The 14,104-nt window shown below is 31.6% G+C and overlaps 2 protein-coding genes across 4 annotated transcripts in view; one reads left to right on the top strand and one right to left on the bottom strand.

Annotated features, from left to right (window-relative positions):
- Positions 1-1,565: 1,565 nt before the first annotated feature.
- Positions 1,566-5,384, top strand: LOC119831804 (5-formyltetrahydrofolate cyclo-ligase). Its single transcript, XM_038355333.1, has 5 exons — positions 1,566-1,661; positions 2,607-2,728; positions 3,409-3,661; positions 4,035-4,159; positions 4,961-5,384. The coding sequence occupies exons 1-5, from the start codon at positions 1,589-1,591 to the stop codon at positions 5,051-5,053; spliced, it is 666 nt and encodes a 221-aa protein (XP_038211261.1). The 5' UTR covers positions 1,566-1,588; the 3' UTR covers positions 5,054-5,384.
- A 2,030-nt stretch (positions 5,385-7,414) lies between these two features.
- Positions 7,415-14,104, bottom strand: part of LOC119832041 — a 49,742-nt gene continuing 43,052 nt past the window's right edge. For all 3 annotated transcript variants that reach the window (XM_038355628.1, XM_038355629.1, XM_038355630.1), the window contains 2 exons: positions 8,111-8,323; positions 7,415-7,716 (listed from right to left, as the gene is read on the bottom strand). In XM_038355628.1, coding sequence (XP_038211556.1) covers positions 8,126-8,323 — 198 coding nt within the window. In that variant the 3' untranslated portion in view covers positions 7,415-7,716; positions 8,111-8,125. The remainder of the gene's footprint in view (positions 7,717-8,110; positions 8,324-14,104) is intronic.

Below are 14,104 nucleotides of genomic sequence, written 5' to 3'. Positions count from 1 at the left end.
TTTTAAGTATATGTAAATACGTGGGTATTGTAACTTATTATTATTTATTATGTTTGAATCACTAGAAATGTTTTTAAACATTTCTATCCGTATAGTGTTATATTATCTGTACTTGATCTTTAAAATGTGTTTACATTTTTAAAAAGCACAACAATAACCTATTTTTACGATTATTTCATTAATCTAGTTCTGATGAATGATGAGTAGGACGGCATCTATAAATATCAATTATTCATATTATTACATGAGAATTTAACAGCTATGAGGACATTTCGATCAGAAAAGATTAATAGAGTTAATAATAATGACTGATGTTTCTTTTTTAGTTGATGTCAAAAATAACTCGGTCATTATTATCAAAATGTGTCAACTAGTAAAATATTTTTATATCTAGAAAGTTCTATAGTTGGTGTATCGATCGATGGAGAATTAGGGCAATTGTAATTTGTAGACCCACTGCCGACACGCACTTAGCTTGTTTGAAGTTTGAAAACGGTTTAATATCTAAACTGTCATGTTATGTTGTAGTATCGAACGTGAGAAATATTCATAGCAATAATATTTTATAAATCAGGTACTATTACCACAGAGACTATAATATTATAATGTTACCTAGTATTATGTTATCTGTGCTATTACTTATTGTACTATATCTGCTCACCTCAACTTATAGCTGCTCACCCGGCTCCGTCCGGGTAGATGTTGTGACTTGGGGCAGATAGAGAAAGCGACTTTTTTGTACTATGTTGTGATATTAATCAACTATTAGTTGATTTCCGCCCACGGCTTCGACCGCGTACCTAGTGGAAAGAAAAGGTAGACTGTCACTGGTTTGTCACGGAGTCTTTCCCGCCTAGTTCTCGTGGCCATATCACACAGCTCAAACTCGAGAGCGGTGGATTATGGCCTGAACCCCTAGGAGGCCTGTGTCTGCAGTGGGAGCACATATGACCTGATAATAAAGTTCCCGTGGCCGTTGGATTTCCAACGGAAACAGACATATCGCATATATAATCTTCTTATATATAAAATTCTCGTGTCACAATGTTAGTCTCTATACTCCTCCGAAACGGCTTGACCGATTCCTCTGAAATTTGGTAAGCATATTGGGTAGGTCTGAGAATCGGCTAACATCTATTTTTTATCCCGATATTCCTACGGGATACGGACTTACGCGGGTGAAACCGCGGGGCGCAGCTAGTATTATATATATTAGGACGGATTAAAATGTAGCAAAAAATTGTCATTGTACCTTTATCGTTAATTAGATTCACCTGTATGTATGTATGTTAGTATGTATATAACCAGTCTGTTCGATAAGGATGGTACTTCTAATGGGTTTTTATATATAAATTTTAGCCACAGATAATAGAATACTATTTCATGCCATTCTTAATTTTAAATTTTATGTAAAAAGTGACATCTACATTTTTTCATAGTAAATAATTCGTCCAATTGAACAATAAGATTTGTCCATTAAAGTATAAATGTCATAGTTTCAAATCGAATTTATAGATGGCGTTGAGCTAAAACACAACCATGTTTCCTTAAAAATGTGTATGCATATTGCGTGTTAGGTTATCAAACGATGATAACGCTGTCTTCTGTATTAAATCAGTTTCGACGAATAAACGTCAAGGAAATCACGTACAATATAAGCGGTAAGAATAAAATAACTGTTCAATTGTTTTCTTTTTCAAAATTCTTTAAATTAAATAAATTTAATATAATCTTTGTAGCACAAGCTTGAAAATGTTAATTTAAATCTTTATTTCGTACTCACGATAAGCTCTCATACTTTTTGTACCAACGTTTGATATCAAATTTGTAAACAATACCACAGATAATAAAATACTATGCTACTAACAAAGTATGGAGATTTTAACGAAAACTAATAGATGGCGTATAATTTCACGGAATGTTAACCATTTATCCACGTATATTACGGAGTAACGAGTACATAATCTGTGCTCATAATACGAGTTTGAACGCTTCATGTAAACAAAATTGTGTTTGTTGCTAGTAGCTTCTTTAAAATATGATGATTAAGTCTGGTAACTTTAACAAAAAAAAAATTAAATGCATAAAACATACCTACTTACACGTTTTCATCAAGTTGAACAAATAGTAAAAACTTAAAATTTAAACTGCCGCAGCGGTTGCTTACAAAATTATAATAATATAGTACTTGAAATATAATGTATAATTCTCTAATTCATAGTATATTCTTGTTCTTATTTTATGCGAGTATAGAGCTTTACATTAAAATCTTTTAGGCGAATTAATTTTAAATCCGATTTATTGAAAGAAATGCAACCGTTTTCAACACAACATAACTATATAATTTGCGTTTAAAATCCATTCATTAAAAAGCCTTTGATTCCTGAATATCTTATACACAATCACTTTTAAATAAATTAAAGGTTTTTACAGAATTTAAATATTAATCATAGATATGTAACAGGTAATTTATCATATAACTATTATGACCTGGAATATTCAATTCAATTAACCTAAAATCATTTATTTATAGCCATCTGAATATTCTATGAGTCATCATCATTTAGCATGCATACTTATACATCTACATATTTGTTTTCTTTCAGCAACAATGGCTACTCGGTCACCAGATCCAGCCAAAGTGCAATTGCGTGAACAAATAGCAAAGAGCATTGCACAGCTATCGAAAGAGGAGAAGGATCGTCAATCTAATATAGTTTACAATAAGGTAACTAGCATTTCATTATGCATGTCGGAGTAGAGCATGTTTCGGCACGAAATGGGCCAGCTCGCACCGGGGACGTTCCACACCCCCACAGAAAACTGGCGTGAAATAATAGCATGTAATTGTGTTTCGTACGGTTTCCTTTCTTTACGGTTTCCGTTGCCAGTCCTTCCTTCTTTCCAGTAATTAATCCTTTCTATACCCGTTACCCTTTCAAAAGCAATAGCGAATTCTACCTCTGCGAATGTTCATGGGCGGTGGTGGTCGCTTACCATCAAGCGAACAACAGCACAGTTGCCCGCTATGACTTAAAAAAATGCGCATTATATACGTAATTTCCAAAAGCCCTAGTTTAGGTCGGAATCTCACTGCCGATAATACAGTAGGTTACAGATTACATTCCACTGCGTTCTATCGACCCGCTTCATTAGCGGGGTCGCGAGTAGTGCTCGAAGTCATCCGCCATTGATGGACAGATACTAAAACAGACCTTATCTTATTTAATGATCACTTAACCTTCGTAATCTAAATGTTTATGTCCTCGTTTATTATTGTTTGTATGCATTCGAATTTATGAGCAAATAACACAATTAATCTATAGAGTTTTCAGTGTCTATGAATCTGAAATAGTCCAAAAAATTATTTTGCTAGATTATAACATACAATTGATATAATTTCCTCAGATAATCAACCACCCCTACTACAAATCGTCCAATCGCATAGCTATATTCATGAGCACTGACGAAGAAGTTAACACGGCACCAATAATAGCCCATATCCAGTCTAGAGGTGCCTCCGCATTCGTCCCTCAGTACGCCGGTGGTGTGATGAAAATGTTGAAGGTAGAAAGTGGTGATCCGGAGAATATGCCGCTAACGAAACATGGCATACAACAGCACTCGAAGGACCAAAAGAGAGAGGATGGGCTGGATTCAGGTATTTTTTTATTTTTATTTTAGTATATTTCGATGCATCTTATGATGAATATTTGTATTATAGAATGTATATTGGTTGTTTTACAAACAAAATATTAAGAGTGTAACCACAGATAGTGTAATACTTAATACTATGCTACGTAGGGTAACTTAGAGTAGATTAGATAAATTTTTCATTCGCCAATTGGTTGTTCTTTAATCAAAATATTAAAATTATATACGAGACTGCTGATTCAGATCGACTTTAATACTATTTCCGTTTACAGCAAAAACTTAGAACTACAACCTTTTTACAATAACCGGTCGTTCTGGTGCATATTTCAATAGAGAACAACTTACAATGCGCGATCAAGATTTGATACCCTTATTTTCAGGTTTAGATTTAATAATTGCGCCAGGGGTGGCCTTCTCGCTGGATGGGGGTCGAGTTGGCCACGGTGGAGGTTACTACGATAGATACTTGGCGAAGATACGAGCCGATCAAGAAAAACCACCGAAGGTAAAAATACTAAAATACTTCGATACAAGATATATTTAATTACCAGCTGCCCGCCCCGGATTCGCCCATTATACATATAAAGCCTATAGCCTGCCTTAATAGATGGGCTCTTTAACATAGAAATAATTTTTACATCGGACCCATAGTTCCTGAGATTAGCGCGTTCAACCAAACAAATAAACAAATAAACTGTTGTGTTAATACTAGTTAGTTTAGACCAGTTTCAAAAATGACTATATAAAAAGTAGTACTATGTAAATACAGAAGAAACATGATGTAATAAAAGTTTTTTTTTGCTTTATTAGGACAACATTTTTACTACTTAGTATAAAACAAAGTCGCTTGCCTCCGTCAGTGTGGCTGTATGCTTAGCTTTAAAATAACGCAACAGATTTTGATAGGGGTTTATTAAATAGATAAAGCGATTTTATAGCGTATGTATCATGTATTATTTGTACCCGTAGGAAGGTGGGGCGGGTAGCTAGTTAGCAATAAATTTCAAATCTAAATATCGTTCTTCATACATTAAATCGATCGTCGTTGAGCATTTTAGAATAATCCTATCCTACTAATATTATAAATGCGGAAGTTTCTAAGGATGCGTGTGTGTTTGTTGCTCTGTAACCAAAAACTACTGAATCGATTGCAATCAAATTTGGTACGTAGACAGCTGGACAACTGGATTAACATATAGGCAACTTTTTATCCCGATATTCCTACGGGATATGGACCTACGCGGGTGAAACCGCGGGGCGGAGCTAGTTAATAATATTGACAACTAATTCACCCTCTTTCCACTAGGTGATAGCAATCGCGTTCAACTGTCAGATCGTGGACAAGGTGCCTATGAATGACTTGGATCAGAAGATAGATGGCGTTATATACGCAGATTGATTTATTGTTTTTTTATGTTTTAAACTGCATGTGTACACTTATAATAAATATAATTAGGTAATACTTAAAATGTATATGATATTATTAAATACTTGAAGTAAATAATAAAATGGTTAAGAGATGCATTTCTGTAAATCTGGGTAGCAACAAACTTACTACTTACTTACTTTTTTGTATTCGGTCAAAATTTATCTTTAATCTACCGTATGTATGACCATATATCATATCATTTTTCATTTAAATTTATTTTCTTTCATCGTGTTATAAAAAATTAAATGTTGTCAATTTTAACATAATAGAAGATAGTTAATTCGAAAGCTTCATCATGATAATTTTTTTTTGTGACATATATATATCTATATCGCAAACGACATGACCGGTCCTGCTATATTATTATATTATCTGTGACATAGCTAACATCTTTGGCATAATGTTGCCGTGTAAATTAAAATACAAGAAAATTTTACAAAAGTTTATTAAAAAACACTCGGCACACATTATCTTCTTATTAATAAGAGCAATATAAAACTGGCAGTAGATACATGACACCTTAAAAAAGCTCTTAAATATATCATGCAGTAGGAAGCAAATTTCACTGGAGAAAATTTAAAGAATTTTTTTCTAAAGGTAAATCACATTGATGAAATTATATAGGAATGTAAATAAAGGTATTAATATTTCAGAAAATAAATTGAATGCAAATCATGGCAACCTTCAATTTAAAAAAAAACACGAAATATTTTAATTATATCCTAAAATATACATAATATATTCTATCACGTTTTTCAGAATAGACAATTAGCCTATTCACTTGTTGATGAACTGAGCATGTCAAAACAGATAACTACAGTTAATTTATTATTTATATAACACTATACATAATAATATTATATATTCACGTATTTAATTATACAATGAAGTTGTGTATATTAAAACGATTATATTAAACATAATAAATTGAAATTACGTTATTAAGAAAAAAGCCCAGTACAGTTACAAAAACGAACTCATAATCTAATTATCATAAAAATATTACCTAATTACTTCTCTCCCTACCTGAAGGGTTAAACGGGACCCTATAGTAAAGAATTCGTTGTCCGTCTGTCTGTCTGTGTGTCCGTCTATCACCAGGCTGCATCTCATGAACCGTATTGGTAAGACGGTTGAAATTTGTAAAAATGTCTATATGCTGCTGTAATAATAACAATAATAAATCGAGACTAAGCAAAGATAAGGCACGTAAAGACACGGTAAAGGTACGGCACGGTCATAAATTTGATGGGTGAAGAATTATTTTTTTTGTAGTTGCTCTTTAGCTTATTTATACGGAACCCTTAGGAGTCGCGAGTCTTGCTCGCACTTGGCCGGATTTTTACATTAATTTACATACATTATATAATTTAAATTTTAAACCAAATAAAATGTTGCGGACAAAAAAGGGACTTTTCAATATAATAATACAAACCTATATATAAATGGAAAAACAAATTTTACAGAAACAGTTATTTTTAAAAACGCTTATTATAACACCCAAAGAAACCGCAGCACGTAAAAAGTGAAAATGTTTTTAATTAAATGTAAAAATATTTTAATATGATGAATTAAATTGCACATTAACATCACAAATTTGTCAGCCGAGAAGGCTGGAAATGTCATAATTAATTAATTAAATGTTAAGATACATATCTCACTACTTTTCATAATGAGAGTGTTAAAGTTATGTCATTATAATACATATTGATTATAAAATCTTATAAATAAACCATAGTGTTAACAGCTAACGTGTATAAAAAAACATTATCACTTGCAATTAGTTTGTTAAACCTAATAACACTATTACACCTTAAGTAGGTTAGGAGTACATAAAGAGAACTTAATTATTATAATTCGGATTACACGTTATATAAACGTTCTTAAAATATTTTATCACAATTCCATTAATAACACAATTTATATTAATTGAAAACTCAATTTATAAAATACTACTGCCATCCATTATACTAGATATCAGAACATGCCAGAAATAAAAAAGTAAACCAAGAATCTAATCAAATTATGATTCAAACATGATATATATTTAAATTTCAAATGGAGAAATTCAATTATTAACAAAGGGATGACAATGTTCTCAAAAATGATTAAGACATCCGGAGTTTGCAATCATTGAATAGTTACATAATATAATGCATTTAGAAATTAAAGACATTTAAACGGATTTCAAACGAGGTTTTTTCGTTATATTATTAACCCGACGTTTCGAACACTTTACAGCGAGCGTGTAAAAAGTCTTTAAAAGTCTTTAATTTCTAAATGTATAATACTCGCGTAAAATCAAACACAAGAAAATAATGACATAATGCATTTAAAACAGTTATAATTATTTTATTTCCAAATCTAATCTTACAACTATTATCGACAAAGTTTTATTGTTTTATAACCCAGCGGTAACCACAATGTTCAAATAATAAGCGAATCTTAAAATGCTTAAATTGTTATCACATCCAAATGCGTTTTATACAAATTTAACCTGAATGTACATATAACTTAAATCTAAAACCTCATCTATTTGACTATTAATAATGACTTATTGTTAATCAATCACAAAACAATGTAATAATGTTTTTGTCTCGGAATCCTTGTTCTTGGCCTATGCAGTGGTGTCGCTGAAATGAACAACAGAAAAGTTGAGAGTAGGTAGCATTTATATTCTTTCAAATCCGTTATTCTGAAAGAAATGTTTGCAGTAAGAGAACAAGCTAACGTTATGAAATTGTATTTTTCTATTCTTTTGTATTAAAACTAATTACAACATTTATAATGTAGTACTTATCAAATAAATTTCTCGATTCGTTAGTTTCATAAAACGCCTTTAAAAATATAAAAAACAAATAATATTCAAACCTATTAGGTATAACTTTGTACATTGCTTTCGTACTGTAATATAAAAATAAAAAATTATTCATTTTGAAAACAACAGCTGGCATCGTTGAAAAAGGAACGCCCAGACACACCATGTAACACATTTAATAAACTGCTTGAATATGCACATCTCAATACCTCAATGCAGCATACTCATCGGAGTACAGCGCCAAACACGCGCTGTCCTCGCGACATCAAGAGCTCAACGGCACCGACAGCTACGAGCAGTAACAGCAAAGCAAGAAGGGCTAGAATCGCTCGGCAACGTCTACGGCGCTTTTGACCACGAGCCAGACGTCTAGAAAGTTCCTCGCCCCTTGCACCGTCCAGGGTAAAGAGGGCGCTGGCCGCCTGTAATAAAAAAACATTTAAAAACTCTGGATGCAAACTCTTTGGATTAAGGAACTTAGAATCAGAACAGTCCTAAAATTAATTTATGCAATTATTAAAATGAAGGGATTGATAGACAGTTATGTATCTACTATTTAATTTATCACAGCAGCGATACGATGTATAAATAAAGGAACATAAATTAACTTATATTATTTATAATATAAATTAATTGAATGCTTCTCGTTATTGCCCACTCTAAAATCAACGCAACAAACAGTCACCTGCGAAAGTTTTGATATTTACTGTTATATATTTAAATAATTTCAACAGCAAATACCAAAACCAAGGACCAACACTAGCAATTAGACTGTTTGCAGTGGAATTAGCAATTTAGTCGCGCACGACGTATTGAAAACGTGATTGCTTTGTGTGTAAGGGCTTATACGAAACTACACCTACGTTTTTAAAACGCAATTAAGAGCAAACTCATAAAAAAACAATTAATATCGTTCGTCCCTTATTTGTCCGCTGTTTGACCAATATTTTCAATTTTAATATTAAGGTTATTTTTAATTATCAGTGAAAGGACCTCCCAAAATTTAGTGTATGAGATATGGATATGATTTACGGTCTTGTTTGTTTGAATGTTGTACATGGACAATCATTATCTTTTAAACAACACGGAGTGGTATTCTACTAATATTGTAACAAGAGTTTGTACGAATGTATGGATGTTTGTCACTCTCACGCAAAAACCTCTGTTGGGATCTGGATGTACAGTGACAGTTTATAGTCTGGATAAACAAACGGGCTACATTATCGTCCAACTTGGACGTACCTACCAACTTTTTATTAGTTTCATAGCATTAAAATATATTAAGATACAACGATTATGAGCTAGGCTTCGTAACCGCGTCCTTTTTTTCTCACCTATAATAAAATTATGCTTTAGTATTTAGGTCATATGACATATGGAATTTAGCAAACAACGTTTTTTAATTTACTCTTATCTAGCGTTCGTAGACATTTTTTCGCATAACATTATGTTTTATGACAAATTCTGTCACACCCTTAAAACTTTCACGCAGATGTACCCATTTTAACGGACGAGATTTCAGAAAGATCAGAATCTACGATCTATTTTATTTATCAACCAAAAGTTACCATAGCCAAGAGAAGCTTTAAAATTTTAAGGTTCTTTCATGCCTAATTTTTAATACGCTTTACTTTATTACTCTATAATGACAATATATATTTAATTCAGTTTAAATTTTAGAGAGTGGGATCAATCGTCCAAATACAATTTATAGAAAAACAAAAATGCGTTTATATTTATATAAGGTTCATAATGCTTAAATTATGAATTAAAATAAACGTCTATGTTTATCTCCCATTGTTATTAAAATAATTTTCTTCATACATTATTTCGTTCTTGACCCGTATTTGTATTTTATTGCCGATTCACAATCGCAACTGCTTTGTCAATTACATGCTTGATGAGCTCGAGCTGTGGAGCTGTGATAAATGTTTTGTATTTACTTAATATGTGGTTACAAATATAATTGGCCAAGAAATTCGAGGGCGAAGGGTTCCGTACCGTATAGACGGAGGGGGATAGTTTTAGTTATGAGATATTATTATTTCATATGTGCGATCAAAGATCGACTTATAAGTACATTGATCGAAGCGAGCGAAAAAAGTCCTTATGGGATTTTTTATGGGTTATAAAAGTTATTTTATGCACATTTAGTCACAGCCATAACACGAACCTAAATGTACGTAAGAATATAACGCAAAATACGATCTGTTTTTGCTTTCTTATATTAAATGTTAATTTATTTGGAAATGTCTTATTTTAATGATAGAAAATTGAACGTACAGGGTCAAATTTAAAAATATATCTATGAATGAAATGAAAAATTACACATTTTCAATATTTTCCTCACCCTTCTCAGTACATTATTTCCATGTTGTCAAACCTTAAAAGGATAATTTACATAATAAGTCATTTTTATCATAATAATAATATTATAATTTTACATATAATAATATTTTTTCATAATAAATGCTCGAACCCAAAAATGTGATTTTCCTTAAAATAAATTTTGTTACGCAATAGACACATTTATAGATAACTTTATTGTATTGCTGAGTCTGTCCTTATGACATGCAACGTAAAAGGAGCTGTAAAAACGTTGTTTATTTATACATTTATATGACCATATTTAAAAAAAATCATTTAGTGATCAAATTATATATCACATACAACATGAAACCCAGATTCCTAATATAGCTTTCGCTGTGTTTCAGGAGTCTGTACAAAAATAATAGTTATCTTTATCAATCTCTAGACTATTAAATGAAAGACTACAGAAAATATAGTATTAAACAAAGATCAATGTCTTATCTATGGTATAATATTTTTTATGTAGCTTATCAATCAAATGCCAAACGGAGTAACCTGACAAGTGATTGCTATTGGTTGTTTTCTATGATCATTGTACTAGGGTGTCAACCTTATTAGATAAATGTTACTTCCAATTTGTATAATGCTATTCTTTATTAGATAAGGTCATATTTTCGTTTTTGTACAATCCCTTAATAAATAAAAAAAAACCTTTCTTGGAAGACTTAGCAGCGCAATGCTCTTTCGTTATAATTTATGACAAAAATCATTAATAAATCGACAGTGGATTATCAGTTTGTTATACTGTCTTCTCGCCTCCTTGGTACAGTGGTTAATGCGTGAACTTACAACCGAGAGGTCCTGGGTTCGATTCCCGGTGGGGACGCACAAAAAAAAAAAATGTCTGACAGGACACAGAAGGCTGATCACCTACTTGTCCATAAAGAAAATCGATCAGTGAAACAGATGTATATCATCTGCCCCATACCCCACTAGGGGACACGGGACTTCACTATATATATATATATATATATATATATATATATATATATATATATATATATATATATATATATATATATATATATATATATATATATATATATATATATATATATATATATATATATATATATATATATATATATATATATATATATACTGTCTTCTAAATGTAGATATTTTTTCCCATCATATTTGTGGACTTTACAGCACAATGATAATTTTTCTAGTTATAACCAGAAAGCTGTTGAAATTTGCATTCAACCTAACAAACTCCAGCTGTATCATATAAGTAGGATAACGATATACCGTGAAGAATTACATTATTGGTTATATCATATAATACTTACTTACTTATAGGTATAATCGAGACAGGTCATAACTTATGACTAGAATGTGAAAGTCTAGAATTACCCTATTTTTAATCACTTTATGGCGTTGCAAATTTTCGAAATATTTAAGTATAGGTACTAAAAGGTATCGTAAAATTGTACTCCTGGCTTGGTCCAAAATTTTCTTCTTTATTATCGATGTAGTATCGCCAGCAGCCAAAAGAACTTGGACCAAGCCAGTCGTGGAACTTCATTTCAAGATCATTTACAGACATCTTTGTTCTAATCTGAGCCCAGAGCCTTTATTAACTGCTATTTATACCAACCATCTCTGGAAAGCCTTCGATTAACAAAAACTATTAATATGCAAACTAGTTCACGCTAATATAAAGAGAAAATATTATTAAATTGTTTGTTACTTTATAAAATAATTCGCATCGAATAAACTCATTATGAATTGATATTGAACAATTCCAATTTTCCAGAGTTATGCTTAACAGTATTCTTTGATGGCTACTTTTTTTGCGGGTGATTCTGATTTAGATTCATACTAGCTGCGCCCCGCGGTTTCACCCGCGTAAGTCCGTATCCCGTAAGAATATCGGGATAAAAATGTTCCTATATGTTATTCCAGTTGTCCAGCTGTCTACGTAGCTTTCATTGCAATCGATTCAGTAGATCTTGCGTGAAAGAGCAGCAAACGCACACACATCCTTACAAACTTTCGCATTTATAATATTAGTAGGATAATATAGTAGGAATTAGTTATTTTAAAAATACAGAGTTAAAAGAATAATAAAAAAATATCTCATAAATGCTGTATAATAAACACCTATTTGTCGCTCAAGTCAAAATATATTCGTCCCCACTTTGCAAAACGGACTTCGCACATATTATATACATTCATATGAATTATTTGTTTAATCAATACGTCCATGCATGCATTACATTATAAATGTAATAAATACTAATTTACGATGCAGCTACCGTACTCTGAGAAATATTAAATCACAAATCATTAGCCGTTTGATAAATTACATCGAGATCCGCTTCTAATTGCTCAATATCCACACATCAGTTCTTGTGCTGACGGAAATTAATCACGAATTATTAATAGAGGGAGAAATAGTTTATAATTAATAATTTAAATTGTGAAATTCAATAATTTCCGTTGCAGACTTGCGTTCAGAAATTGTACTCGACTCGACTACTTGGCTTTTGTAAAAAAGTGGTTTTAACAATATAGTTAAAAAAACGCTTTAATTGTCGAATGAAATAGTCTCTCACCCCTATATGTAAGGTAATGCTTTTTATTGACTCCTAGCGATTTTATTCAGGATAATAAGATAAACATAAAATTATTGTATTGTCACCGATCCTCAATAAGAGTACTATGTTTATTTTAAATATGTCTGTATAAAGTGGGTCAAAGCCTAAAGGAGTCGGTTATATTACATAATATACATTATACACATAATATCACCATCAACATCATCATAAATTGAAAAATCAATTTATTTCCTGCATGCTCGCCCGGTCTCGAACCCGATCGACTTATCGATTTTGAAGTCTGAGGTTCTCACCACTGGGCCACCATATTTTATTAAAAAATAAAACATTATTAGATTACTGTGTAGCTTGTAGAATAATTTGAAGAAAAATCTTAATGATTGCCTCTATACCTACCATGTTTTTTTTATCGTTAAAGTGTAAAAATGTTTGTTTGGAGGTCGGTGATTTTCCCATTTTCTACACTATCGAATTAGCATATACCCAGAAGCATATCATATATATTTTATAAAAAAAAATCTACGGTGGATCCAATTAAAACACGAATTAAGTTCATGTAGTGCCCTTAAACATTCACAAGTTATTAGCAGCGTTCGAATCGCATCTGTCATGCGCGTTGCATATGATTTAGTTTCAAACAGTTTAACATTATACTTCCAATAATACCGTTAAAATAGCAAAATAGAACAGTGTCACGAAGCCTCAGGTTAAATTATAATTGACGTTATATTACAAAATTGATCGTTGCAACATATCATTGTCAAACGCAAGGTAAGAAGTAATTGTTAACATGTATTAGAATTATTGAGGTAACCCAACTGTGAGGCTTCAGGCTACTTCAATTTGTCAGATTACTATGACTAATATCAACTGTAATTACCATAGCTCCGTAATAATTGTGCTGAAGTTTGCACGATAGGCGTGTATGACGGTCGTTATTACGCTAACGATAAAAACACACAAAAAATAGGTGTATTTAAATTTAAATTATAAATCTAAAAGGAGATGTTGGTCTCCCGGAGTTAATTTTGTCTGTTTTGATTTGATTTGCAACATCAGAACCGCTGATAAGACGATAAACGAACCAGTTTTACTTTTCAATTTCTTTTTTAATTGTTTGTGGAATGCTTATTATAGTAACGATGGTCATTCATCCGATTTACGACCGTGCCGCCCCTTGCTTAACTTCTTTTTTATTATTTGCATAGCGGATATACGGCAACAGAAATGCATGTATAATCTCATTTAATTTCATTGCAGATTATAAAA

The sequence above is a fragment of the Zerene cesonia genome, chromosome 14 (genome assembly GCF_012273895.1).
Source record: "Zerene cesonia ecotype Mississippi chromosome 14, Zerene_cesonia_1.1, whole genome shotgun sequence".
Lineage (NCBI taxonomy): Eukaryota > Metazoa > Arthropoda > Insecta > Lepidoptera > Pieridae > Zerene > Zerene cesonia.
This window is presented reverse-complemented; position numbering and strand designations above follow the sequence as displayed.

Bases quoted from the DNA above. Each gene is read 5' to 3' on its own strand.
- LOC119831804 (XM_038355333.1), top strand. From the start codon at position 1,589: ATGATAACGCTGTCTTCTGTATTAAATCAGTTTCGACGAATAAACGTC. The intron at 1,662-2,606 runs GTAAGAATAAAA...GTTTTCTTTCAG, and splicing joins AATCACGTACAATATAAGCG to CAACAATGGCTACTCGGTCA. The intron at 2,729-3,408 runs GTAACTAGCATT...TAATTTCCTCAG, and splicing joins CTAATATAGTTTACAATAAG to ATAATCAACCACCCCTACTA.